The sequence below is a fragment of the Salvia splendens genome, chromosome 16 (assembly GCF_004379255.2).
Source record: "Salvia splendens isolate huo1 chromosome 16, SspV2, whole genome shotgun sequence".
In the NCBI taxonomy this organism is placed as follows: domain Eukaryota; kingdom Viridiplantae; phylum Streptophyta; class Magnoliopsida; order Lamiales; family Lamiaceae; genus Salvia; species Salvia splendens.
Genome location: NC_056047.1, coordinates 23613258 through 23641079, shown reverse-complemented (window position 1 = coordinate 23641079; position 27822 = coordinate 23613258). Strand labels below are relative to the sequence as shown.

Sequence of the window (27822 nt, the reverse complement as noted above, 5' to 3'; positions counted from 1 at the left end):
AACTTTATAATTTTTCTGACTGATTTCCAAAATCACGAGATCGATCAGAAGTAGACGACTAGACATGATAATTTTTTGACAATTTACTCAAATACATAAGAACATGACATCTACTACTAGATACCTACACATCAACGTGAAGCTAAGAGCATCAGCAATGTCGCCCGTCCCGTCGGGAATTCCGCGCCACTGCTGATGCTCTAAGCTCAACAGATCCGTTGACTTTCTAATAATTTTGAGGGTAAAAATCCCAACTTTGTAAGTATGACAAGGATTGTGCGATTTTCTTCCCAAGAAATGAAATTTTGCAGCAAGTTTTTAAGTTACCATGGTTAAGAGACCCGCCTTCCTTCCCTAGCACCGTTCTTCCCGCCATTTTCAATCCATGCCACATTTTATAATCAGTAGCTGCAACTCTAATGTGTATCTTGGGCGTGGATTAGAGCATCCGCAACGGCGACCGTCTAGGCGGACGTCCGATCGGTGTGCCGGAAGTCGCGCGCGACGTTTGCCATTAGGCAGCAGGGAGGCGGACGCAGACGTGCGTTGCGGACACCGGAGTTCCGCGGCTTTCCGGGGACGTCCGCCATTGCGGTACCACGACTCGTTGAACTTCATTTCATTCGCACCACTTGTTTTAACAAGTTTCTCTCTCTACTTTTATTTCATTTGAAGATAAATGGAGCACCATGATAGTGATTCCCCCGCCACGAGCGAGTCACAAACGCCGACTTTTCTCGTTAGAGTTGGGGGAAATGCCAGTGGAAGTGCACCTATGTCCGGGATGATGCCCAATCCCAAATGGAGGGGATGATGCCCGAGTACTACAATATGTACCCCCTGGTGTGGGATGATGATGCCCGGGATGATGATGCCCGGAATGATGCAGGGCATGCCTGCCGCTGTGGGAGGAGCGGGCAGGGGATCCCCCAATCACCTGGGGACAATGTCTATCGCCCCTACATGAATTTATTGTCTAGTGATCCCCCCAGAGTACTTATCTAGAGACTCAGTTCATCGGCATTGAGACTTTCTCTTTTGAGGAGTTGGGGCTATCTCCGGTCAGGGAGTCTCCCACTGAGATGCCACCGGCGACAGGGAGGACGGGGAAGCAATGGAGAGGGAAGGGCAAGGGCACCACTTCGTCCTCGCGTGCGGGGAACGAGGGTGGGGTGGGGGGCTGAGGTGGAGAGGGAGGAAGCCGGCGGGAGAAAGAGGACCATCTGGAGCAGAGGGGAGTGCGTCGCGCTGGCGAAAGCCTGGATCAGTGTAGTCGAGGATCCCTACGTCGGGGCTAACTAGCATATCGACAGAATGTGGTGGCGCATTAGCCAAAGCTACCTCCAATTCAAACCGCCAGGTGGAAAGCCTGACGATGGAGAGCAATGCCGGAAACAGTGGGAGCGGCTGAGGAGGCAGCTCAGCCGATTTGCCGGCATCTACCAAAACAACCTCCGCACGTCAACCAGCGGCATGTCTGCCGATGATGTGAAGCTTCTGTCTCACCAACAGTTCCCCGACAGTGAATTGAGTTTCGGGGAATTCAAATATTGGGAGGTTTATCTTGTGGTGCAGACTTCCGCCAAGTTTAGTTCGGGTGTTGAAGCTGGCTGGCCGAAGATCAACGCCTCCGAGGAGTACAACAGCAGTGTCGGTTCCCACGAACTCGCTGATGCCGAGGCAGAGTTCCCGACCCCTCGATCGTCTTCCCGCCGTCATCGCCCGGTTGGGCAAAAAACCGCGTGCGGATGGCTAGGGGAAGCACCAGCGGGTCCCCCGAGGTCCAATCGGCAGCTCCTTCCCAGATCGATCCCGAGCTCCCCTCACTCGCCCGCATGAGACCCTGATACACACCATGGAAAAGTGGTATGCAGCGACTGACCCCTTATACAAGTTGATGCTGGAGGATATCATCGACAGTATGCGGCGCGATTTGGGATGCCATCCCTGCCCGTGAGTGACGTCGAGACCGGCCACGGGCACGACGGGACTGGCGGTGGGGACGACGAGGAGTGAGACGGGGGGCCGCATTTGTCGAAGCTTGAGGTTGTTTTATTAACTATGTATTTTTTTAATAATTATGTATATTTTTTGTTTTAAATAAAGTGGTTGCATTTTCTCCATATTCATGTCGAAATTTTAATTCCGTAAATTGTTTAATTCTTTAAATTATTTAATTTTGGTGAATTTGTGAATTTTTATTATTGTGGATGTCCGTCGGGATGTCCTTGGGAATGTCCGCCATTGTGCAGTGAGATATTCTTATGACGTGACAGTGCAGTGGGATGTCCTTTTTTAGGAAGTTCGTCGGGGTATCCGCCGGAACATCCGTCCCACGGCGCAATTCGAAGATAACATTGTAAATTGATAATTTCCGAGTGTTCAATTTTTTGGTTGCTGTTTCGAGGGTTTTCCTAAAAGGATCGGATTTTAGGTATTTCTCGTGATTATGGTTGAGTGGTTAATTCAAGCGTAAAATGAACCCAAAAGAAGGAGAAGAATGAAGATAGTGACCTACAACGTGAACGGATTGAGACCTCGAATCTCACAGTTCGGTTCTCTTCGCAAATTGCTCGATTCCTTTGATGCCGACATCATCTGCTTTCAGGTTTCCTAACGTCCTTTTCCCTCTCCTCCTATACGATCAAGTCTATGCTTCAAACCCCTAATTTTATACCGATTTCATTGATTGCTTCTTCATCAATTCTATTGAGCAGGAAACGAAGCTGTCGAGGCAAGAGTTTAGAGCTGATTTGGTGCAGGCTGAGGGTTACGAGTCCTTTTTCTCTTGCACTCGCACTACTGAGAAAGGCCGAACTGGATATTCTGGTCATCATCATCATCATATTCTCTTCGTGTATTTTCTGTATATTTTTTCCAGCAAACAAATTCATGAAAAACTGGATTTTTGTTTTCTTCTGGAAAATATCTAAACGGATTGAAGCTCTTATATATAGACTAGATTTATTATTGAAATGATGAAGGACATCATAATCAATTATAGCTGCTTTCACATCTCTTCTCAAGGTCTAAAATTGATTCCATGGGTGAAATAAGGATGTTGTGTTTCAGGTATTTAAAACTGTGTTAGCAGGGTCCAGATTGTATGAGTGATGGTTGATAGGTGCATCTGGTTTACATATTATAATTTTTTAACTAGGTGTGGCGACATTTTGCCATGTCAACTCTGTGTTTTCGAGTGATGAGGTATCTTTGCCAGTCTCTGCCGAGGAGGGCTTTACTGGTGTTCTTAAGGATTTCTCAGTTTCGGGGTACAGAAAAATTGAATATTCACCACTAATCGAAGGGCTAGAAGATTTTTCTGCTGAGGAGCTTCTGAAAATTGATGGTGAAGGACGTTGTATAATTACTGACCATGAACATTTTGGTGAGTGACATAATTCTAGTATACTGCAGAGGGAGAGATCTTATGAAGCCTTATTCTTTGCACAATTGACTTTCAGCATGGACAGTAGCCACTGGCCCACTTAAGTAACAGATGAATGTTTTCTTCTTCAGTTCTTTTTAATATTTATGGACCTAGAGCTGTAGCCGATGATACAGAAAGAATCCAATTCAAGCATAACTTTTTCAACATACTGCAGGTATGGATTTGTACCTTTTGCATGAACATTATGCATGTTTATATGATGAATTGAATGCTAGTCTAGAATCCCTGTGTGAAATTGTGAATACTGGAATGTATCACTTATTCTGCCCTGGTCAGAGCAGCAAGTGGACAAGGAAGTGTAATATATTCAGTTACCTAATTTTATCAATCATTAATTATTTTTTCTGGCCATGAAAGTTCAGTGGGCATTCATTTCTTATTTACCTTTCAGTAAGTTCAAGTTAATTTGATTAACATCACTAGAATGATTTAGAGTTATCAACTTATCTGTTGGTACATTCAGTTTAAGAATTCAAAGTGTAGAAATTATTACAGCGTCACCCTTTATTGTTGTTATTTCAACTTTCTCATCAGTGTCATCTATGGTGTAGTATTATTGTAAATTAGTGTTTTGTTTGGATCAGCTGATGCTACTAATGGGTATAACAGGCTTTCAATATAGTTTTTTGGTTCTCTGATATCTAGTTTGTTGGTCCCCAACAACAAATATTCTCCGAGCTGATGTTTTAATATTGGTGATTTTGTTTTAGAAAAGGTGGGAATCCCTTCTACATCAGGGTCGGAGAATATTTGTTGTTGGGGACCTCAACATTTCCCCCTTTGCGATAGATTGTTGTGATGCTGGGCCCGATTTTGAGAAAAATAAGTGAGTTTCTTTCTGAATTTTTCACTCTTCCTGATGAGTACAGATTTTGATGTATGTTAAGGTTTGTTGGAAATATATTATTTTTTATTAAATGTTCAACTTCGCAGATTTAAATCTTGGTTTAGATCTTTGCTCGTAAATAATGGAGGTGCCTTTTTTTATGTTTTCCGGGAAAAACATCCTCAGAGGTTCAAAAGATTCTTGACTTTAGTAGTTATTATTACTGGTGAATGATCTCCAATTGGGAATGATACATGTATGTGATCAACTACCTTTTACTGAGTGTTAGTTTCTTACTATCTTATCAACACCTTTTGCTTTCTAATTAAATAACAGAAGAGAAGCCTACACCTGCTGGCCGACAAATAGTGGTGCAGAGGAGTTCAACTTTGGGACACGTATTGATCACATTCTTGGTGCTGGGCCATGCTTACATAAGGAAGAAACTCAAGGACATAGCCTCATAGCTTGCCATGTTAAAGAGTGCGACATATTAGATCAGTTTAAACGTTGGAAACCTGGTAGTACACCCAGGTAAGTGGTGAGACTATAGTAGAAATTGTCATTTTGGGTCTTTTGGTGGCAAGATGATGCAGTTCTGGCTAAAGAATTTTCTGTTGAAGTTCCCTATTCTTTTGCAAAGTTGTAGACATAAAAACATGCCTGTATTTTCTGTATAATAATTTTCTTCTGTTCTTCATTTCTATTTGGAAAATTCCAGGCATAAAGAACAAAAGACTAGAAACGGTAAAATGGAGGGCTCGGATCATGCTCCTGTGTACGTGAGCTTGATAGATATCCCCAATGCTCAACCACACAATACTCCTTCACTGTCTACTAGATATTGTCCCCAGGTCTATGGATGTCAGCAGACACTAGGTGCTGATATCTCATAATTACATACCATATATCTCAAGAAAATGTGACCATGTTCAATTTGAGTGTTATTTGATTTGGTACTACATTACTCCCTTTGTCCCCAAAAACAACTATAGCTTACTTGCTATATTTGGTGTCCCCTAAAAGTATGGCACTTTCTTTTTTAGAACATGGCTCTACATTATATTTCAACCTTCTAAACAGTAAACACATCGTATTTCTGGCAAAAAAAACAGTTTTTTTATACAGTGGGGCCCTTAGTAATAACACCCTTTATCCACTCAAACTACATTACCAACTATTTTCTTAAAACCTGTGCCTAAATGTGCTATAGTTTTTGGGGACAGAGGGAGGTACTATATAATGGTTTTCAATAAATGAAGAACATAAGGGATTTTGGAGCAAGGTTATTGTACTGAACTATTGATTTCTGAATGCTTAAATATAAACTAATCTAACAACTTTACCAAAATTGTTATCAATGTTAATAATTTTATTTGAAAAAATATGCATAGTTCATTTTAAATTTTATACTACTCTTAGTAGTTGGCCCTTCCAAATGAAAATCTTGGCTCGGTTGTTCCTCACAGTCAACATTTTCTACTATAATCAAGATGTTTCTGAACCATGATGCCTGATTTAGACACTGTACAACACTATTTACAATTAATCACTGTGTTTTGGAAAGGTGGTAGGCACTTGACTGTCCACAGATTGTCTGGGGTGAAGGCTGTTTAGGATTTAGTTTTGTGTGCCTCTGCTCATGCCTCCTAGACATTTTGTATTGTACACCTGGATATCTACACAATTTATACTTGCCGAAACTAGTAGATATGTTCTCACAACTGCTAGTCTCATCTGACAATTTACAGTGTCGATGTTTGCAAGAAGGCAATCTGCAGAAGATAGTAACTTATCTGGAGGATCCAATTCTATTTCAGATGATAGTAATGTCTTAGAAAAATGCAGTCAACTCAATAAAAGAACTCTGCATTCATGTAGTTCAGCTTCATCAGACTTCATCCATCAAGGCATACTTTGCACATCAGATGACAGTTGTAGTGACTCATTTACTGAACCATCTTCTGGTGCTCAAACTTTCTCTGCATCTGGTCATACTAAATCCTCAGTGGTTTGCAAGAAAAAAGCAAGGAAGAGTCAATCATCTCAACTTTCACTAAAATCATTTTTCCAGAAAACAGTAGGTGGCCGTAGTGAGTCAACCAGTTTTTGTTCTAATAAGGAGCTTACTCAAGAAGATTTCTCCATTGGTGAACCAAGTGAAACTTTTATTGAAGGTTGTGAACATAATGAAGTGAAGGAATTGCAGGAAAAAGCCACAAAACAATGTGGATCAGTGCAAGAGGATATGTCTCAATCTGCTGAAAAGAAGAATAATAATGCTCTAGTTGAATGGCAAAGGATTCAACAACTAATGCAAACTAGCATACCTCTTTGCAAGGGCCACAAGGAACCTTGTGTCTCCCGTGTAGTGAAGAAACCAGGGCCTACTTTAGGGCAACGATTTTATGCCTGCGCACGTGCAGAGGTATTAATTCGCGTGCTAATAATTGCTATATTTCCGGCTTTAAAGTTTGTTGAATTGATGGATTAAGACATTTATCTTTGATGCCTTCTGCAAAAAGTTTTTTTTTCATATTTGGTTACATACTGTATAGTGATATAGTTCCATCAAATAGTCAGGACTGGTACAGCTATGAGTTTTTATTGCATCTTACAGTAAAGCTAGTTATGCAGCCTCATTATTGATAACTCATTTTTGGTATAATTTTGATTGTTTCATGCATTCATGTTAGGAGCTTCTTTTAAAAAAATGAGCTATGTTTTAGAAAGAAAAAAGTACTTCAACAAATGGGGTTAGGTAGTAGAGGTTGGATGAGTTGTAATAAAAGTCTAAATTGCCATTGGAGCTAGAAATGACAGTTATTGATCCACTTCAATTAAATTTTTTTGTTTATTGTAGGCATAAAACTATGTAAATATGATTCAGTTATTCTTCATTATGTGCAAACTAGAACCTGCTGCGATCCCTAAACTTTGAGCTAATAAATTATATAGAGAATTGCAACCAAAAGTTGATGCAACACACTTTATGCTCGACTTCTTTAGCTAGAAACTAAATTGCATATAACTGTATTTCGTAGCACCTGACTTGTTTACTTGGGTCTGTTTCTTTTGTTCTGGGTACTGTGCTTCATGGTGCATGCTCATTTGCTGAAAAGGTACATGCTCATTTTACATTGATTGCATGCAGGCTTATGCTCTCCTAAGCTTTAAGATTTATATAGTATTTAGACATTGACAGATTCAGACTAATAAAACTATGATCAACTAATAAAAAGTTTATGTACAAAAATATGTTTGTTCTTGATACAAATTTATACATTTCAGGGACCTGCATCTAATCCAGAAGCAAACTGTGGATTCTTTAAATGGGCTACTGCAAAGTCGAAGAAGAAAAGATGATTTTGATGTAACGAGCCTTGAAGGTTTTGATCAATATTAAGATTCCGCTATGTGCGACTTCTTAAACTCCCTCTGTTGTCCAAGAAGGTATTTCAATTTAAAAGTAATTTAATTCTGCACTCTTGTTTAAGGTGCAATCACATTTTGCTTCTGTTTTTGGCTTTTTGTACATGTGCTTCTTGTATGATGGAAAATAGTTTTAACACAAATTATAAAAATATAAACAAGCTGGAATTTATGTGTGTCCGTAAACTTACTTAAACTATCTCTGTCCTTACTTTTCAATTTTCTTTTGGGAACCCAAGATCAACCCATCAGCTTGCAAACCAGGAAATTGTGATTTTCTTTTGAGTTCGGTTCATCAGTCTAGACTCTAGAGGTTCTTCAATTCTTGAAGCGCTTTGGCACCATCAGGCATCACGAGAAACTATTGGCTTAGTTAGTTCACTGTATTTTGGTCTATCCCTCTTGCGTTAAAAATTTAAATCTTTGTGCACTCAGACCAAACTTGTCCCTTTGAATCATTAAAGGCTCTTCCTTCACATGACCCTAATTCTTCTTGACATGGATAGGGCTGGCTATAAGGGCAGTTCATATCTGAAGTGGGTCGTAGTTATCATGATGTACACAGTTGGCAAAGAATGTTTTTGTGGAGGCCGGGGTTTGTTGTGTTCTAGTTGCCCATTTATTTTGATAACTGTCTTATGCTGAATTTGTATGTATGGCTGTGTGATAGTTCACATGGCCTTTTATATGGTGCCCACAAACATTTCATAGTCAGTTTTAGCCCTCTGGTTTATCCTCAGCATAATACCCAAGATAGCAATAGATGTGATCTGTGTTTTTGTATGGTTGTGGAGATTTAAAAGAAGTCTGTCGGGCTAATAGAGTGCAGAAGGGCATGGCTCGTCTTTGGTATGATCGCATAATTGTCGTCCAGAATGATTGAACTGTATCACAACTCCATTGTGAACTTGTGTAAATATGGCTGCTTGAACTCGACACGTATCACGCCGAATCTTACAGTAACACAATGCAGGCGTGCTCTAGTTTGACCAATTGGAGAAAACAGCATAATTTAGGAAATTGGGACTGGAGAATCCATCCACGTTGCACACCAGGTAGGCCCGGCAAGCCCCTCTAGGTTTCGTCCCTACCCGATGCTCGTGATGTTTATCTATTAAATTTGGATGCATTGCTACTGCTATTTTTAAAATGTATTCTTGCTATATATGCCACATTTATATGACACAATGGAGATGTGGACAAGCTGAAAGCTGCTGCTATAATTGAATGAGGACAATATTCATTATATCTGCCATTTAGGACAGCTGCCCTTATTTAAGAGACATGAATGCCTGTTTATATTTACAAGTTTGTTGATTAACAACTAATGTGGTGTGATTTCTCTAGTACATTATTGAGAAGTTGCACATTTTGAGAATGCGCAACACCCGTGTTTAGAACTAAAAAAAAGTGTCACATTTGAAGATACTCGTTTCTAATCACCCTTATGCTGAGAATTTTTCCATATATTTATGCTTACATTAAATAGACAACAGTTTTGATTTTATCAACCATTTGAATCTATCTTTCTGGAATTATTGGTAAATTGTAATGTGACATTAATCATTGCTGCATTCTCAAATTTTGCATCACAGTTTGGCAAGTGTCATGGCTCATCACACAATTTGGGGTCTCCGGAAAAAGTGAGGTCAAACAATTTAACTCAAAGGGTAGAAGAGTATTTACACATGTTTAATTTTGTTGGATGTTTTTTGTCCAAGTAGATAATATTATTGGAAGAAGAATATGCGCCGGGATTGCTGTCGCATAAACCTGCTGTGATTACGGTGACACTAGAAAAGTTGAAAGGCAAGCAATATTTTCAACACTTTCAAATTTAGAATAATAGTTTGATTTAATGGCAAAATTACCATTTCATCCTTGTATGTACTTTATATAGTGCTCCCTCCGTCTGACATTAGAAGTCTCATTTCTTGGCGGCACGAGTTTTATGATATGTTAAGAAAAGTGGGTGAAAAATAGTTAGTGGAATATGGGTCCATCTCACTTGTATATATTAGTTTTAAATGAAATGTGAGTGAAATGAGTTAGAGCATCCACAATAGGAAGGACTTTCCCACGAACTAGCACTAGGACTTCCCAAAAATACCTTCTGCCACGTCACTAGAACTTCCTATCCCACTGCCACATTACTAGGACATTCCACTACACAATAGTGGACAAGCACTAGGATATCCCGACGGACAAGCACAATAATAAAAATTCATAAATTCACAAATACGCAATTACAGAATTAAAATTTTGACACGAATACGGGCGGAGAAAGTGCAATAATAATTTAATTAAATAAAAAATTTAAAATAATACAATGCAACAAAAAAAACAATTTAAACAAAGTTTAGTATGCCTTGAATCTTTATAGTTTGCGCTAGCCGAACGGTATGATATGTTTATGTTTTAGGCCTTCATTTTCGACGATCGTTGTGCATGATATGAAGTGCAACGAGCCGGATATATAGAGTTGAAATTAAAAAAAGTAAATAAATAAATAAATAAATGCTCTCGTCCGTCGAGGACCCACAATAGCGGGCTAGCGGACGGACGAGACGACGGACGACCGAGAAATCCGACGGATGAGACGTCGTCCGTCTGGCTCATCCGCGAGCCGCTCACCGGTCGCAATAGTGGACGAGCGCGACGGACGAGCGGCTCGCTGGTCGCTCATTCGCCGGCTCGTCCACTATTGTGGATGCTCTTAGTGGAAGGTGGGACCCTATTACCATTTATGGTAAAAGTGAACTGGGACTCCCTCCGTCCCTAATAGTTTGCCACCATTTAATCCGGCACGAGTTTTAAGAAATGTAATAGATAGTAAGTTGAAAAAGTTAGTGGCATGTGGGTGATATTTTTATATATCAGTTTTATACTCCCTAGCCCCTCATAATTTGTCACCATTTGATCCGCCACAGATTTTGAGTTGAAAAAGTTAGTGGCATGTGAATCCTACTTTTATATATTAATTTTATAATAAAATGTGACTGAGAATGAGTTAGTGGAATACGATTCCCACTGACCATTATATCAGCCAACTGAGACTGACCATCATATCAGCTCGACGTCACAAATGCATTTCTTCATGGTGAATTAAAAAAGGAGATATATATGGAAGCACCGCCCAGTTTCTCAAGTGATTTCAAGACAAGCGAAGGATGTAGATTGAAGAAGACTCTGTATGGACTTGAGCAGTCCCCAAGAGTCTAGTTTTGGAGATTTTCTGATGCAATGAAGAGCTATGGATATAGACAGGGCAACTCAGATCATACTTTGTTCTTGAAGAAGCATGGGAGAAAGATTACTTGTCTGATAGTGTACGTCGATGACGTGATCATTACCAACGATGATGTGCATGAGATCAAAAGCTTGAAGGAGAATCTCTTCAAGGAGTTCGAGATGAAGGCCTTGGGCGACCTTAAGTATTTTCGAGGAATTGAAGTTCTTCGATCACCACGACGAATATTTTTGAGACAAAAGAAATACATCTTGGACATTCTAGCAGAAACGAGACTGCTTGAGTGTAAACTGGCTGATACACCAATCATGTTGAATCATGGGTTGCAGATAAAAGAAGGAGCTGAATTGGCAGACCGTGGGCGATATCAACGCCTAGTTGAGAAACTCATCTATCTCTCCCATACTAGACCTGATATTGCTTATGTTGTAGGAGTTGTAAGTCAGTTTATGCACCAGCCTCATGCTAAGCTGCGATGCGAATAGTCCGATGTCTAAAGGGAACGGTTGGACATGGAGTAATGTTCAAGAAAAATGAAAATCTAGAAATCTATGGGTATACTGATTTCAACTGGGCAGGCAACCCAGTGGATAGAAGGTCCCACCTCGGGCTACTTTACTTTTGTTGGCAGGAATCGGGTGACGTGGAAAAGCAAGAAGGAGAAAGTGGTCGCATTGTCAAGTGCGGAAGTAGAGTTTAGAGGAATCAAAAGTGGACTGACCGAGATTTTATGGTTGAGAAAATTGTTGACTAAGATCGATTTTCCTCTAGGAAGATGCCAGCTATATTTTGATAACAAAGCGTCAATAAGTATCTTAGAAAGCCCAGTCAACATGACAGAACATAGCATGTGGAGGTAGATCGACACTTTATCAAGGAAAAAATCGAGACTGGTATTGTTGAGTTTCCATTTGTGCGCTCTGAAGATCAATTGGCGGATATATTAATGGTGAGTAAGAGAGAAGATAGATACGATTGGTTTCGCAGTCTCGCGGATCAAGTTATATGGAAAAATAACCGACCGGGTGGATCAGTTTGCAAATGTCGTTGCGACTTGATCAAGACGCTTCTCTCTCTCACAAAAATATTTATAACTCCCTAACATGCATCCTACTTTTAACAGCAAGCGACAAGTATGTGGTCGATCACACAGAGAAACTGGTGCGTTGAGTGTGTGTTTAGTGAACAGGGTTCGACTGCTGCCACGCTTTAAGTTGGGAGTTTAAAACTACTGGATTAAACTAGCGTCGTACTAGTCGGCGACTTCCTTCCCGATCTTTTCGTCTGCTGCCGAGTCTGTGAATTGCCTCTGTAGAAACTCTTCCTCTAAATATTCTTGCACCAGAGGCTCGACTATGTCCACCGAGTGCACGTTCTCACTGTCCCTTGGCCTTTTCATCGCTTCATCGATGTTGAAAGTGAATTGCTCTCCATTGAAATCCAGACTGATCGTCCCATTGCGGACGTCGATTATAGTGCTGGCTGTGGACAGGAACGGCCTTCCCAACAAGACTCCACTAGACTTCTTCGCTGCTGGCTCTGACATTTTTATGACGAAGAAGTCGGCTGGGTATAGGAAATTGTTCACCTTCACTATCACGTCTTCAAGAATTCCCTCGGGGTGAATGCAAGATCTGTCGGCTAGCTGTATCATGATGTCGGTGTCGACAAGCTTAGCCTCTCCCAGCTTCTTATAAATGGAATACGACAAAACATTGATAGACGCCCTTAAATCGCACATTGCGTGCTCCATTTGAATATCTCCAATCGAAATCGGGAGCGTGGAAATCCCTGGGTCGGTCTTTTTTGATGGGAGGTCGCTCCGCTGGATCACTACAGAGACATTCTCCTCTGTAATCACTCTTCCTTCTTCATTGACCTTGCCCGCCAGGTAGTCATTGATAAATTTGCTGATAGGGGACATCTTTAACGCCGTCAGGAGTGACACCTTGACTTCCACGTCCTTGAATAGACTGGCCACATGGATCGTGGCGTCTCTCTTTCTGGTCACCATTCCGCGGTAGGGGTAAGGCTTCACCTTCTCAATCTCTTTGCCTTTATCTTCTCCTGAGGTCTCGCCGCCTACTTTCGCCTTTCCTTTGTCTCTTCCTCTAGCGGCTTGATCGAGGGAACTGGACTCTCCTTCTTCTTCGTAGCGCGGTCCAGATGTAGACACTGGAGAACTCGCAGGTGGGCTTTGACATACTTTCCCTGACCTTAGCGAGACTTCACTGATGTTCTCTCGCCCAGTCGGCTGCACCGTGGCAGGGATCTTCCCTTCATTTTCTCTTAGTTCTCCCAGTGACATGGCAGCTTGAGATAGTTGCTTTGTAAGCATGTCCAGCGCTGCCCTCTGCTCCTTCTGTGCTTCCTGGATCTCGCGCATCGCATCGTTAGGATGGTGCGGAGCCATAATCTCTCCTGGACCTTCGTTGGGGTGCCTGTTATATCTTTGATTCGAAGGTCCTCTACCGTGGCTGGGCTGAGGGTAGTCTGACGGCCCATAATGATCAGATTGATACTGGGGCTGATTGTATGGTTGGTTCCCTCTTTGATGCGGCAGAATGTAGCTCACCACCTGATTGTTCGGTTGTCTTCCAGAATTGCTTGACTGGGGCATTGATGTCTGTATCCTCAGTTCCCCTCCTGTTGGCTTCCGTCTGACCAGATACCTTGGGGACCGCTTGACCAGTTCCCTTGACCACCCTTCATTCTGTTTCCTCCATTGTTTGGTCTTTCTTGATTTTGTGCGGGCCAATTGGGCTGCCCTTCGGAGGGTTGTATCTGTTGTGTAGATGGTTGAGGCGGTTGGCTTGGGCTCTGATCACTCCACCTTACATTTGGATGATCTCTCCATGGCGCATCCCTCTGCTTTCCCTGGATCCAGTTGCCATTTGGGTTCTAATGGCCGACAGCGTTCAATTGAGTCTGCGGTTCCGCTTCAGGAGGAAACTCGCAGTAATAATAATGGTGCTCCTCCGGTGGTGGTGGCACATACGTCTTCTCCTTGGGAGCAGGCGGTGGAGGCGCTTTGGACTTCTCTACTGCTTCTAGCAGCTTCTTCTCCATCTACTCAAATCGAGCCTCCAACTTCTCGTTGCTTCGCGCTTCTGCTGCGTGCGCCTCTCCTCTTCTGTACTGGCCTTGGGAGGTCTCATAGGATCTTTTTGCTTCGATCAACCTCTCCAGAATGCTCTTCGCTTGACTGAACGGGGGTTTTGAGAAATCCCCTTAGGCAGCTGAGTTCAGATCATTTTTGCTGTCCACCGTCAATCCACCATAGAAGGTTCAATAAACCTCCCGCTCTTCCATCTTGTGATTAGGACACGCTTAAAGTAGTCCCTGAAATATGTCCCAATATTGGCCCAGAGGCTCATCATATTCCTGCCTCGCCTCTGTAATTTCTCTATTCAGGGCACTTGTCTTCGATGCTGGGAAGAAACGGTCTAAAAAGATCATGCGAAACTCGGCCCAAGTTCTAATTGAGCCTTCTGGCAGCCTTCTCAACCAGATTCCTGCATCACCCTTCAAAACGAAGGGTATCGCCTTGAGCCTATAATCTTCTGATGTGTGCCCGGCCGGTAAGGGGTTGAATGTCACAATATTTGCAAAATTCTTCTAAAAAGGCATAAGGGCATTCCTTCGAGAGTCCATAGAAATTTGACAATACCGAGAGCACCCCCGATTTGACTGTGATTTTCCGTATTCCTGGGGTAACTGTAATGGCATGAGTGGGCTCCTTCTCGTCATGAGCGTGTAGGGAGCCAATTCCCCAATCGTTGTCTACGACGGCCATCTTTGCCTCTGCTTCTTCGAGTAATGGTATTTCCTGTTTAACTGGCGTGGATAACTCTCCTTCCTCCTCACTGGTCAGTTGCTCAGCAGTTGATGATGAAGCGGCTGCTGCTAACGCGGCTCTGTAACGAGTGGTTACCACACCGGCTTCCTAGACTCGCCACTGAGCGTTTGTATTTCTGTAAATGAGAGGATGATTCCAATGTCCTCCGCGGTGGTACCTTCTCATGAAAAGAAAGAAAAACAAATTAAAAGCAAGAAACAAAACTATTTACACCTATGCATTAAACACATCTTTGTAATAACACCATGCTTCCCCGACAACGGCGCCATTTGGTGAGTAAGAGAGAAGATAGATACGATTGGTTTCGCAGTCTCGCAGATCAAGTTATATGGAAAAATAACCGACCAGGTGGATCAGTTTGCAAATGTCGTTGCGACTTGATCAAGACGCTTCTCTCTCTCACAAAAATATTTATAACTCCCTAACATGCATGCATCCTACTTGTAACAGCAAGCGGCAAGTATGGGGTCGATCCCACAGAGAAACTGGTGCGTTGAGTGTGTGTTTAGTGAACAGGGTTCGACTGCTGCCACGCTTTAAGTTGAGAGTTTTAAACTACTGGATTAAACTAGGTGGAAAGTAAACTAACTACTGGATCAAGTGACTCATCATGCTGGAAAATAGCGAATCGATCAAGTAAGCGACAAACTGGAATAAAAGATTTAACTACCTAAGATGCTACGAATCTACGAAACACATTGCCATTCAACATAATGAAAGTTCAACCCTGGATCTGGGATTTTTAAAGATAAAGATGAGACTAGAACAGTAGACGAAAATTCCGAAACAAAGTAACTTTGATTTTTAACTCAGAACTCAAAACCGAACTGTGAAGATGCGGAATACAAAACAAGGACGATTCTTTAACTACGCAACAAACACGAAATTAAACTAGGCAACTAGATCTAGAGTATAAGAAAGCGAATAAAGCCGAGAGATCCTCGGTCGGAAACTTGAGACGGCGCCGAACAGATCTGGGTTTCTCTGTCGCGCTCCTTTCGGTCGCTCTCCTTCTAGCTAACCATTACCACTGTCTAATCTAAGCTATTTTGGAACTGGAGAAAAACTTCGAACTAGGAACAGGCGGAGAAAAAAGAGAAGCTTGAACACCCACAAAAAAAAAGAATTTCTCACTATGGCGCTACGCCCTCTATTTATAGGCTCTCCACAACAACCTCCAGCTGTGATAACAACTTTGGCAGCGAATATTCGTCCTTGCTGGGATTGCGCGTCTCATCCGTCGATACGTGTCCTCCTTCTAGAATGTAGTGGTCCTTGATAACCGATTGAGGATCGCTTTACAGCGCATCGGATATACGTGCCCTCTTTCTGTTTCGCAGTGGTCCCCCGGCTAACTGCTTGACCATCAACTTGATCAACCCATACTCTTTTTGACCTTTTCTGGCTTCTGGGGCAGCTTGATCAGTTTGGCCTTGCTGCCCTTGGTCAAGCGGCATTCCTGCACAATTAACACTCGCTTTCTGCGTGAAACTGATCAAGTAGCATAATTTTTACCTTTTAAACCGATGCATGAAATCGGCCTTATCAATTAGCAAAAGCAGTTACTTCAAAAAGTTTCAAAGGAGTTCTCAGCAAATTGAGTATCGATGATCCCACTACTCAATTTGAGGGGAATGTTAAAGAAGGAAAGTACTATCAATTAGGAGAGGAAATCACCAATTCCCTAAATTAGGGGATTGACATAATATTTTATATAGAAAGATTTATTCTCTTAGTCCAGAGCCTTTGTCCTAGCGGCAAGGAGCTTAGACAATATTGCATGAGGTGCCGAGTTCGAGCCCTCTTGAGATCAGTTGTAATTTCCTCCTATCTATAGTATAGGAGTTATTTGCAATTTCCTCCCTTATATAGGAGTTAATTTTTTTAAAAAAGCAAACCTTTAAAAAAAAAGAAAGATTTATTCTCTTACGATGTACTCCCTCCGTCCCATAGTAGATGTCACACTTAGAAGATGACATGAAATTTTAAGAAATGTTATTCTGTGTGTTAAGTGGTAGATAAAATATAATTTTATAATTGATGTGAGAGAGAACTTTTTCCAAAAGAAGAAATGTGATATAAAGGAAAGTGTGACATATACTATGAGACGGAGTGAGTACATGATTTATTCACCCCATTTAAAGGACTCCAATGAAAATAACGAAATCATCAACGCATTACACCAGAAACCTCTTTCTTAGCCATTTAACACATAAAAGGTCATCAAGAGACGGCTTTATTGTGTTCCGAGTCCAAAATCATTTTGCCAATATCCAAATCATCCGACTCAAACACAACAAAGCCGCATCATAGTGACTTTTTATGAAGATGTGAATAGAGGCGTGCAACTCTTCGATATCTTACCTACATAAACCAAATTGCATATATCACCCTATTTATCTAAAAAAAAACTATTTAGAGTATCTCCAATAGCGTCGAGCGCACCGGCTCGCCGAACTATTGCAGCCGGCGAGCGCCAAATCGGTGAGAAAAACGGCGAGCGCACGCCGATTCCCGAGCGCTCGCCGATCGGCTGGCCACTATTGCAGGCTCCCGATCGGCGAGCGGAAATTTTAATTTTTTTTATTTAATATTTTTTTTATGAAACTCATTCTTGGTTGTTTCTCTTTTATAGAGACATCCGTGAATGTTTTATGTTCCACTTTCGATGTGGGACAAACTCATTCTTGGTTGTTTCTCTTTTATAGAGACATCCTTGAATGTTTTATGTTCCACTTTCGATGTGGGACAAACTCATTCTTGGTTGTTTCTCTTTTATAGAGACATCCTTGAATGTTTTATGTTCCACTTTCGATGTGGGACAAACTCATTCTTGGTTGTTTCTCTTTTATAGAGACCTGCTTGAATGTTTTATGTTCCACTTTCGATGTGGGACAAACTCATTAATGAGGATGTTGTAATGTTATTTTAATTTTAATGAAGTGTATTTTATTAATTAATGTGCTTTTTAAAATTTTAATATTATTATTGAATTTTCCCGTATCTGTGTCGTAAATTTAATTCCGTATTTTGTGTGATTGTTAATTATTTGTTTTTTATAATTTTATTCATTGTGGCTAGGCTATGCCTGAGCTATTACTTATCCAGTTACTTGTCCTGATAGTGTGGCAGGAAGAGTTTTTAGTGCTGATGATATGACAGAAGGAGTTTGTGGGCTGGACTATGGCTGAACTAGGGCCGGCCGATTCTTAGCGTGGATGCTCTTATGTATCTAACTTCAAATTTTTTTTATACGATATGGAACAATGACGCGAAACATCAATTCTTGGAAATGGAAATGAAAACTTTTCCTGTACACTCTCTATTTAAGTGTGGAGTTGAATTGGTGACCAACTAAAGACTTTTCTAATTTGTCTCTAGTCCCAAATCCTAACCAATCAAGCTATTTTGCCCCATGGCAATGGCATTACCACGTCAACAAATTCGTGTACTGTTTCAAAATTGGGTTCTTACATTTCTATGTACTACCCAGTCCATTTAATTTAAGATTGACCCGTTTTCTTCTTAATTTGTTACAAATAAAATAACACATTTACCTTTTTGAAACTTTCTTTCTTCTATTAATACAATAAACAACTTTTTCTCACTCTTATTGAAATATTTATCTTACTTTCTCTTTCTATTTTAATACCTACATCCACATTTTCTCTCTAATTAAACACATTACTCAATAACTTCTAAAATTCTGTGACGGCTAAGAAATGTGTTATTTTAACCGGGACAGAAGGAATACTACTTTTGTTATATCAAAATAATAATATCAAATGACATGAATTTTAATACATAATTATAATATAGAAAAGAGATAGTAAAAAAAGAATAATTGTAATATTGTTAATGTAGAATGATTGCTCACGTTCATTAGAAAGGAAAAATTTTACTAAAAATAAAAAAAAATCTATATTTATTAAAAGAGCTAAAATGATAAAAAAAAATAGTTTACACTTATTTTATGGGACAAGGAGATTATGATTCAAACGTTCACAAATATAATATCACGTCATAGTTATTTTCTTTTGCTTAAATCAGTTGACTCAAGTCCTCTAAGAGCATCCAAGCGGACCATCGTCCTCCACTGCAGCTCTGCGTCCTATGCGATCTCCATCCTCCGCGCCCTATATATCCTCTGCGGATGATGACCATTTTTTGCACCTCCGGCCTATCCTCCGTCCCATTGCAGGGGTAAGGAGGATAGGTCCGGACGATGCACACAATTTCATTTTTTTTTAATTTTTTTTTATATTTTCTTCTATATATATCACCAATTTTTATACTTCATTTCATACCTTTCACTCCACTCTCTTCCTCATCTCAAATTCTTTCTAAATTCAATAATGAATTCCGACAATTTTCCATATTTGCAAGCATAAAATATAAAAAATAAATATTGACAAAAGATTTGCCTTTAATTTGTGGTGTTTTTATATTTATTCTTGCTAATTGATATATTTGCAAACATAAAAAATAAAAAACAAATACAAAATAAAAGTTAAAATTATAGGGCGGGCTATAGAGCATCCCACTGCAGGGAGATGAGTTGGAGGATAAAATGCTGATGTGGCGGATGATAGGGCGCCCTATAAGGCGAGCTATACGGTGCCCCATTGTGGATGCTCTAATATCATACTTCTTTCATTTATAAAAAATAATTTATTTTTGTAGTCTGGTTTGTTCCTTAAAAGTAATCTACTTCAATTTTAGTAAGTTAATCTTTCTAATAAAAACGAGGGAATCTCATTCTTCATTTTTGAAATTTCAATTATTTTTATTTTTTATTTTTATTTCTCTTACTTGATTAAATTCGCCTCAAAATTTATGTCGGTCTCAAATTTTTTTATTATTCCCTCTGTTCCGCCATAAGTGAAATATTTCTTTTGAACATGAGATTTAAGAAAACGATGTTTAAAGAGTTAAATGAATACATAATAAAGTAAAAGGAATCATAAATAAATAATAAAGAATAAATATGTTATACTCTAAAAAAAACATTTTAAATGGGACGTCTTAAAAAGAAATATGAGTGCTTTGATAACATTGTAAATATTATTAGTATTATTTTTAAATTAAATGTTTCACACTTAAAAATTGCTATCAATTACTCCATTGGTCATGGTTACATGTCACAATTTTTATTTTGAACGTCCTTTATTATATTTCATTTTATTATTTATTTTTTTAATAAATTAACTTTACATTTTATTAACGTATTTCACTTCTACTCCCTCCGTCCCAAGTTACTTGAGTCGTATTCTATTTTGGGTAGTCATTTATGTTTTTAGCTAAAAATAAAATATCTAACTTACTTTATTATTTATTTTACTTTACCCCCTATCCCCTCTCTTACTTTACTCTCACTTCTACTTTATTTAACTCACAAAATACAACTTTTTTAAATCTCGTGCTGAAAAGAAACGCCTCAAGTAACGTGATTATATAGAGTATTATATTTTAACTGTTTATTAACTTTTTATCCAATTTTCTTTAATATTTTAAGTTTTATATCAAATTAAAGGGGGATGTGCCAATGTTACCCAATGTAAAATACTTCCTCCGTCCCTCTATAGCTGAGTCGTATTCTTTTTGGGGATTGTCCCATTGTAGCTGAGTCGTTTCCTTTTTCTGCAAAAAGCAACAACTTTTCTTCTCTCTTATTTTACTCTCTCTTACTTTATATTCTCTTCATCTTTCTATCCTTTTCCTTTTCTACTTTATTATTCATTTAATTAACTCACTTAATATAATTTTTCTTAAATCTCGTATAAAAAAGAAACATCTCTACTACAAAGGGACGGATGAAGTACATCAAATTTAGGATTCTAGTCAACTATACAAATTTAGGATTCTAGTCAACTATACAAACAATAATATTCCCAAACTTGTAGAACTATAAAAAGTAGAACAACTTGTTAATCTGTTGAATTTTCCATCTTTCCATACATCAAATCAGTACTCGATCACCCAAAATAAATCACATTATTTGACACATTCCTCAAATCGGTATTTAATAAGTACTCCCTTCTTCATAGTAGTGAAAACAATTCTTTTTGGCACGAAGATTAATAAAATAATGTACTTCTACAATATATTAAATAAAAAGATAATAAAGTAAAGAAGATGAAAAAATAGAAAGAATAAAGTAAGAAAGTGAGAATAATAAAGGAGAAGAAATGTGTTGACTTTTACTAAAATGGTAAAATAACTCTTTTACTATGAATAGAAGGAGTAAATAATTTTAAAAGTATAATGACGTGTCAGTTTAGAGAATAAACAGCAAAATGATGTAAGAGAAAAGGGATTACAATTAAGATGTGCTGGCACGACTAATTTAATTTAGTGGGTAAAATTTGATTACATCAACCCCAAAATTTGCATTAGTTGATCATCTTGGGGTTGTTGGGCTGGAAAATGGCCGCATTGTCAGAATTAGGGTTTCCTAATGCCAGCCGATTATTACATTAAATGATTAAATCATTTTAATACAGCCCATATTTCATTTTTATAAATAAAATAAAATAAAATAAAATAAAATAAAATTAAGGGTCGATTTCGCGTTTTTTTTTTAAATTTGGGAAAAAGGGCTGATTTAGATTTTCCAAGGAAGGCAGCGTTTGACCTTGTAAACCCCGTCGTCTCCATTTCTACTTGCCCAAACATAAAAAACTGAAATCTTTTCCGATTTCTCGCACGAATAAATCCGAATTCCCAATCTTGATGCACTCCCAAATCTAAAAATCCAATCTTTTTCCGATGGGGGATTTAGTGAAGCAGACGCTGGCGACGCCGATCCAGCTCACCGACCAGGTCACCAAGGCCGCCGACGAGGCCGCCACCTTCAAGCAGGAGTGCGCCGAGATCAAATCCAAGACCGAGAAGCTCGCCGCCCTCCTCCGCCAGGCCGCCCGCGCCAGCAGCGACCTCTACGAGCGCCCCACGCGCCGCATCCTCGACGAGACCGTCCAAGTCCTCGACAAAGCCCTCTCCCTCGTCCAAAAATGCCGCGGCAACGGCCTCGTCAAGCGCGTCTTCACCATCATCCCCGCCGCCGCCTTCCGCAAGATGTCCTCTCAATTGGAAAACTCCATCGGCGACGTCTCCTGGCTCCTCCGCGTCTCCGCCTCCACCGACGACCGCGCCGACGAGTACCTCGGCCTCCCCCCCATCGCCGCCAACGAGCCCATCCTCGGCCTCATCTGGGAGCAGATCGCCACGCTCTGCGCCGGCTCCGTCGACGCCCGCGCCGACGCCGCCGCCTCCCTCGTCTCCCTCGCCGGCGACAACGACCGCTACGGCAAGCTCATCATCGAGGAAGGCGGCGTGGGCCCCCTCCTCAAACTGATCAAGGAGGGGAAACAAGAAGGCCAAGAGAGCGCGGCGCGCGCGCTCGGCCTCCTCGGGCGCGACCCTGAGAGCGTCGAGCACATGACCCACGCGGGCGTCTGCTCTGTCTTCGCCAAGCTCCTCAAAGAGGGGCCCATGAAGGCCCAGGCCGTCGCCGCATGGGCCGTGGCCGAGCTCGCGGCCCATTACCCCAAATGCCAAGACCTCTTCGCTCAGCATAACATCATCCGCCTCCTCGTCAGCCATCTCGCCTTCGAAACCGTTCAAGAGCACAGCAAATACACCGTCGTCAGCAAAGCCACCTCGATCCACGCCGCCGCCATCGTTCTCGCCAGCAACGGCGTTTCCGCCGATCACCACCACCACTTAGACGATGATAAAACTCAGATGCCACGGCCTAATCAGATGTACAATGTCGTCATGTCCGCCGCGAAACCCAATTCCGGCAACGGAGGTGGAGGTGGGAAGGTGAATTCGCTTCACAACAACCACCTCCACCACCCGAGCATGTCGCTCTCGGGCGCGAGCGTTGCTCGCGCCCGAGAGGCGGAGGACCCTGCCACCAAAGCCCAGATGAAGGCGATGGCGGCGCAGGCGCTCTGGCATCTGGCAAAGGGGAACTCTGCCATATGCCGGAGCATCACAGAATCGCGAGCACTACTCTGCTTCGCGGTTCTGCTAGAGAAAGGCCCGGCCGAGGTGCAGTACAACTCGGCCATGGCGTTGATGGAGATCACCGCGGTTGCAGAGGGGGACGCGGAATTAAGGAGGTCGGCCTTCAAGCCAAACTCCCCCGCCTGCAAGGCGGCCGTGGATCAGCTCTTCCGGATCCTCGAGAAGGGGGATTCGGAGCTGCTGATTCCCTGCATCAAGGCGATAGGGAACTTAGCTAGGACTTTTAAGGCCACCGAGACGCGGATGATTAGCCCGTTGGTGAGACTGCTCGACGAGAGGGAGGTCGAGGTGTCTTGGGAGGCGTGCGTCGCGCTCACGAAGTTCGCCTGCGCGGAGAATTACCTCCACCTCGACCACGCGAAGGCCATCATCGAGGCCGGGGGTGCCAAGCACCTCGTGCAGCTCGTGTACTTCGAGCAGGTCGTGCAGAGCTCCGCGCTTGTGCTGCTGTGCAACATTGCGATGCACGTGCCCGACAGCGAGGAGCTGGCGCGGGCGGAGGTGCTGACCGTGCTCGAGTGGGCGTCCAAGCAGGCCGCGTTGTGCCAGCTCGAGGAGGTCGAGAGGCTCTTGCCGGAGGCGAAAGGGAAGCTTGAGCTGTATCAGTCGAGAGGCTCGAGGGGGTTCCATTGATGATCATAGCAATCTTGATAATATATGTTTTTTTTTGGTTATTCATATTGCTGGTTTCTTGCCAATTTTTATGTCAATTCTGTTTTCATTCATATGGATTGTATATAGCATTAGTTGATGCCTTTGTAAGAAAAGAATGTCAAGAATTGTTTCTTTTTTCCTCTCTTTTTTTGGAATTGTGATTCAAGCTGCTCATAGATATGGAAATTTTGATCAAGCAAAGATTATTTTTGGGACTCGTAATTGTATACAATTGCAATGTGAAAACTAACATTATCTTGCAAATTCAACTCTATGCAGTCATGAAAGTTTGCTGGTTATCATTATCCATGTTTTGGATATTATTATTTGTTATATTCAATTATTTGATTTTTCTGATATTTTTTCCCTGCTCACAAAATAGGCTTGGTTCATTACCACTCATCAAATATTGAATAGAAATGATAAGATGGAGACAAATTTATAGTAGTAGTGTTACAAATGATAAAGTGGTGGCAAATTTTCCGGAGATAATGCCATGTAATGGTTCAGGCTCGAAATCATATGAAAATTTGCCATAAATTTTCCGTATCACATCTTTTGTATTGATGTATAATGATATACAACAAATAACAAAATTAATTCGTGACATAATTCAATTTTACTTAAAATTTAGGGGTATTGTACGTTACATCTATCATTTTTTAACTTGAAATTTCCGTTTGTGTCACAATCTATCTATGTCTAATCCACGTAAATTGACTCTATAATAATTGTGCCTAGCCCATCAATTTATGGTCTCATTAAATAGACTCATCCACTACTAAATTGTGGTCCGAATTACATGAGCAATATAGAAAAAAGTGTTTTCCATAAGCATCTAGTGGTGATAAGTGCTAAATGACATGTTGTGTAGTGACAATCTGGCATAAATAATGGTTCGCGCTTCTCTGTATAGTCTACGCAAACTTTTCCAACGCATAAAAAATAAATACTCCTAATGCCCCACTTTTTGAACCCTAATTTTCGAACCCTAAAGTACTTGCATTTAATGCTATTAATATTGAGAAGTCCGTGAATTAATTGTCGAGTAGAATTGTTGTTGGATACTTTTCGTGACCTAATTTTGAGTTATATTTTTTTGACTGGGTCAACTTTGTTGAATATGTGACGTGGCTGCTTTGAATAATTGATGTGAAGTGAAATTAAATGTTTTTCAGTAATTGATAATTTGTTATGAGAGCTAGAAATTTGTGAAGTAAATCACAATGTGAATTAAAATAATTCCTTTTCGTGAGGAATATATATTGGACTCAATTCGCGAGTTGGATCGAATAAATTGAATAAATAATATAAAAATCCAGTCCGTGATAAATAAATTCTGGGATGTATAATTTAATAAGATACAAATGACTACGAATTAAACAAATCAAATTAAATCCTCTACCTGTTGACTTGATCACCAAGTCAATAATTCAAAATTTAATTAAATTTTCTGTAGAGGTTTTCCTCCTCCGTGATGAGATTTTTTCCTCCTCCGTGATCTGCAAATAAATACCAAACAAATTCAAATAAATCCAAGAAAAAAAAATGGGAGAACTTGAAATCCACTCTCCTTAACCGTTCCCCAAATCTCTCCATGAATCTCTCCCAATTCTAAACCATCAATCAGCCGACTCCTCTCTATAATACACATTTCACAAATCAAGTTTCACCCAACCCATTTTTCGCTTCTCTGCAAATCTGCAAGAACTCACAAGAACAAGACCAATTCTTCTCAACTTCTACTCAATCGAACTCAAGGTAATCTTGCAGAATTTCCCCTCTATTCTACATGTTTTAAAACCAACTCATTTAACTCTTTCCGGCAGAAATCGAGAACCAAACTCGAGAGAGGGAGTTATCGTTTGCTCATTCAAAATCTGTTAAAAGGTATACACCTCCTTCCACCCAAATCCGATTTCATACTGCTGCATCCCTACATCCCACACTACCGTCTATTAATCTGTAAATCATCTCTTAATCGATTTAATCGAAGAAAACTGAATAAAAGATCGACCTTTTAAAGAACCGAAATCAAATTTAAGAACTTACCTGCGGGGCTGTGTCGGGTTAAATCGGAGTTGTTTTGGGATTGTGCGAGTGTAGTCGGGACTGCCGGAAAACAGATGGCGGCCTTCTAGCAGAAACGCGCAGCGGAGGAGCCGACGGCTCTGTGCAGTTGCGTCGGAGCGACGGAACCAGCGGAGAAGCCGACACCAGCAGCGACGGACGACGACCAGCAGCGACGGCGACGCGTGGCTGGGTCCGCTGCTGTCTAAATCGGAGGCGACGAACAGGCTGACCGCCGGCGAGACATGACAAATAAGGGAATCGGGCGTTTGGAAAAATAAAATCGAATGGATTGTTGTAATCTGAGATAGAGTCGAAGAAATATTAGAGACGGCGTGCGAAGGAGGAACGGCGGCGGTGGCTGGCGGAATTGGAGAAGCAGACGGGAATCTGGGGGAAACTTCTTAAATTTTGTCGAGAGAGAGAATTAGAGAGAGAGAGAAAGAGTGAGGCGTGAAGGAGGGAGGAGAATAGGTTGGGCTTTTGATTTTAAAAGAAATTGGGCCTCATTAATAAAAAAAAATTGATGTTTTGTTAGTTGGGCTCTCTCTAATTTTATTTGGGGCTTCTTAAATAAATTAGAGATATAAGGTGGATAAATAATTAAGCTTTGGGGCCTTTAAATAAATCTTTGGGCCGATAATTAATCGTGATGAAATTATTTAATTAAATCCCGAATTAAGTTTGAAGTATGAATAATTTATCTCAAGTCCGGAATATATACATAATTTTCTTAACAAAGGGAAAATAGTCGCGATAATTCAAGTTATGCGCTTAAATAAATTTTGGGAATTTATTTGACATCGTGGTGGAAAGTACGAGGAGTCAACATGGGAATTATGGGCGCAAGCGGCCGCCGAATAATCGAAAACCGAGATAAATAGCTTTAATTAGGATGCATGCTTTTTTATTTATTTATTGGAAAAGTGTGTTGATTTATGTATTACCTAAATGTTAAAGGTGAATCATCGCAAGTGAACCGTGATACCAAGGGGAAGAAAGTGCTTGTGAATTAAGCAGTCGAGGTGGGCTTTCTTTTAAATACGGACAACGTCCTAAATATTTTATCGATGGGAATGAAACTGTATTTATCATGCCGTGATTTGATTTTTAACGTGCCTATCTGATGTGGCTTTATGCCATTATTATATAAATCGAATTCGGGTCCTCGTAGGGCCGCAAGCCCTACTTGGATTAGTGTACACCTATGGTAGATCGTGTGCTAGCGTACGGGCTGGCCGGTCTAGTGGCTTGGTTTGTGGCCACATTCCAAGTCATGTATTGGCATATATGACTAACGTCTATGGGAAAATGACTGATCAGTCGACTTTTACAATGGGAAATGATTTTGAGTGCCTCGGACCTTTCTAAAGCTAAACCCCGATGGTTACTTATGTATGGCATGATAAATAATATTTTTATTGAAAATGCTTCGGCATGAGCCCACTGAGTATATTTTATAGAACTCAGCCCTGCATGTGTTTTCCCTATGTGCAGGTTGAGCGGCGACGAGCAATTGGTGGTGTTGAGCAATTTAAACCTTGAAGCATTGTTTGGTTAGTTGTGAACTACGAGTGTCGTTGTATCTCCACACATGACGTCACTCTTTCTCTTGAACGCTTCCGGTGAGACATTGTTTTTACTCATCATTCATTTAGCTTTGAACCTAATTATTTGGATAACGTCAACCTCTTGGCCCTTTGTTATGAAATATTAATTATTGGTCAAACTCTTTATTGAAACCCTAGTTCTCTTCGTCCGTTTATTAAATCCTTTATATCACGATCGCCCGTATTTATTAACCCTAAAGGGCGGTCGTGACAGTTTGGTATCAGAGCCTCAGTTTCTTTTCGCTCTGGACCCAAGAGTCTTTTTGAGTCAAAATCTATCCTTGTACTAATTTGCTAAAGTGTTAAACGTCGAAGGCTCAACACCACAACTCGTCACGCCCAACCACGAAAGAAGAGGTAAGAATATTTTGGCGACTTTTGAAATGAATTACTGAAATTTTAGAAATTCAATGGAACAAAAAATTGGTTCATTGGGAAAAAGGCAATTTTGGGCCTATTGGAAATTTAAAGTAAATGCTATGGCTTTTAAAAATGTTGTGGTCATTGGAGACGTGAGACACTATGGGAGTATGTGATTGAAAGTGTTGAATGTGATAAATATCGAAGTGTGAATATGAATCGCATGCTTGAGGCGGAGACTTGTTATTACATGTTTGAACTGCGAATTTTGTGATT

At 40.7% G+C, this 27822-nt stretch overlaps 3 protein-coding genes across 7 annotated transcripts; 2 read left to right on the top strand and 1 right to left on the bottom strand.

The window, feature by feature from the left end:
* The first annotated feature begins 2347 nt into the window (after window positions 1-2347).
* Window positions 2348-9595, top strand: LOC121770792 (DNA-(apurinic or apyrimidinic site) endonuclease 2-like). 5 transcript variants are annotated; one of them, XR_006043857.1, is made up of 12 exons: window positions 2348-2608; window positions 2718-2829; window positions 3161-3388; window positions 3520-3605; window positions 4162-4277; window positions 4385-4465; window positions 4614-4811; window positions 4999-5156; window positions 6029-6705; window positions 7569-7730; window positions 8683-8764; window positions 9305-9595. XR_006043857.1 is itself a non-coding variant. In XM_042167569.1 (10 exons), the coding sequence occupies exons 1-10, from the start codon at window positions 2501-2503 to the stop codon at window positions 7641-7643; spliced, it is 1839 nt and encodes a 612-aa protein (XP_042023503.1). In that variant the 5' UTR covers window positions 2348-2500; the 3' UTR covers window positions 7644-7877. The 5 variants fall into 5 exon arrangements, 1 of the variants encoding a protein (XP_042023503.1); XR_006043856.1 differs by lacking the exon at window positions 9305-9595 and having other exon boundaries at window positions 8683-8988; XR_006043858.1 differs by lacking the exons at window positions 8683-8764; window positions 9305-9595 and adding an exon at window positions 8216-8663.
* A 2616-nt stretch (window positions 9596-12211) lies between these two features.
* LOC121770386 lies at window positions 12212-13579 on the bottom strand. The gene has a single exon (XM_042167123.1). It carries the CDS (start codon window positions 13577-13579, stop codon window positions 12212-12214), a length of 1368 nt encoding a protein of 455 aa, XP_042023057.1.
* Window positions 13580-21437: 7858 nt separating this feature from the next.
* Window positions 21438-23721, top strand: LOC121772161. Its single transcript, XM_042169158.1, has one exon. The coding sequence runs from the start codon at window positions 21587-21589 to the stop codon at window positions 23483-23485; it is 1899 nt and encodes a 632-aa protein (XP_042025092.1). The 5' UTR covers window positions 21438-21586; the 3' UTR covers window positions 23486-23721.
* The last annotated feature ends 4101 nt before the right edge of the window (window positions 23722-27822 follow it).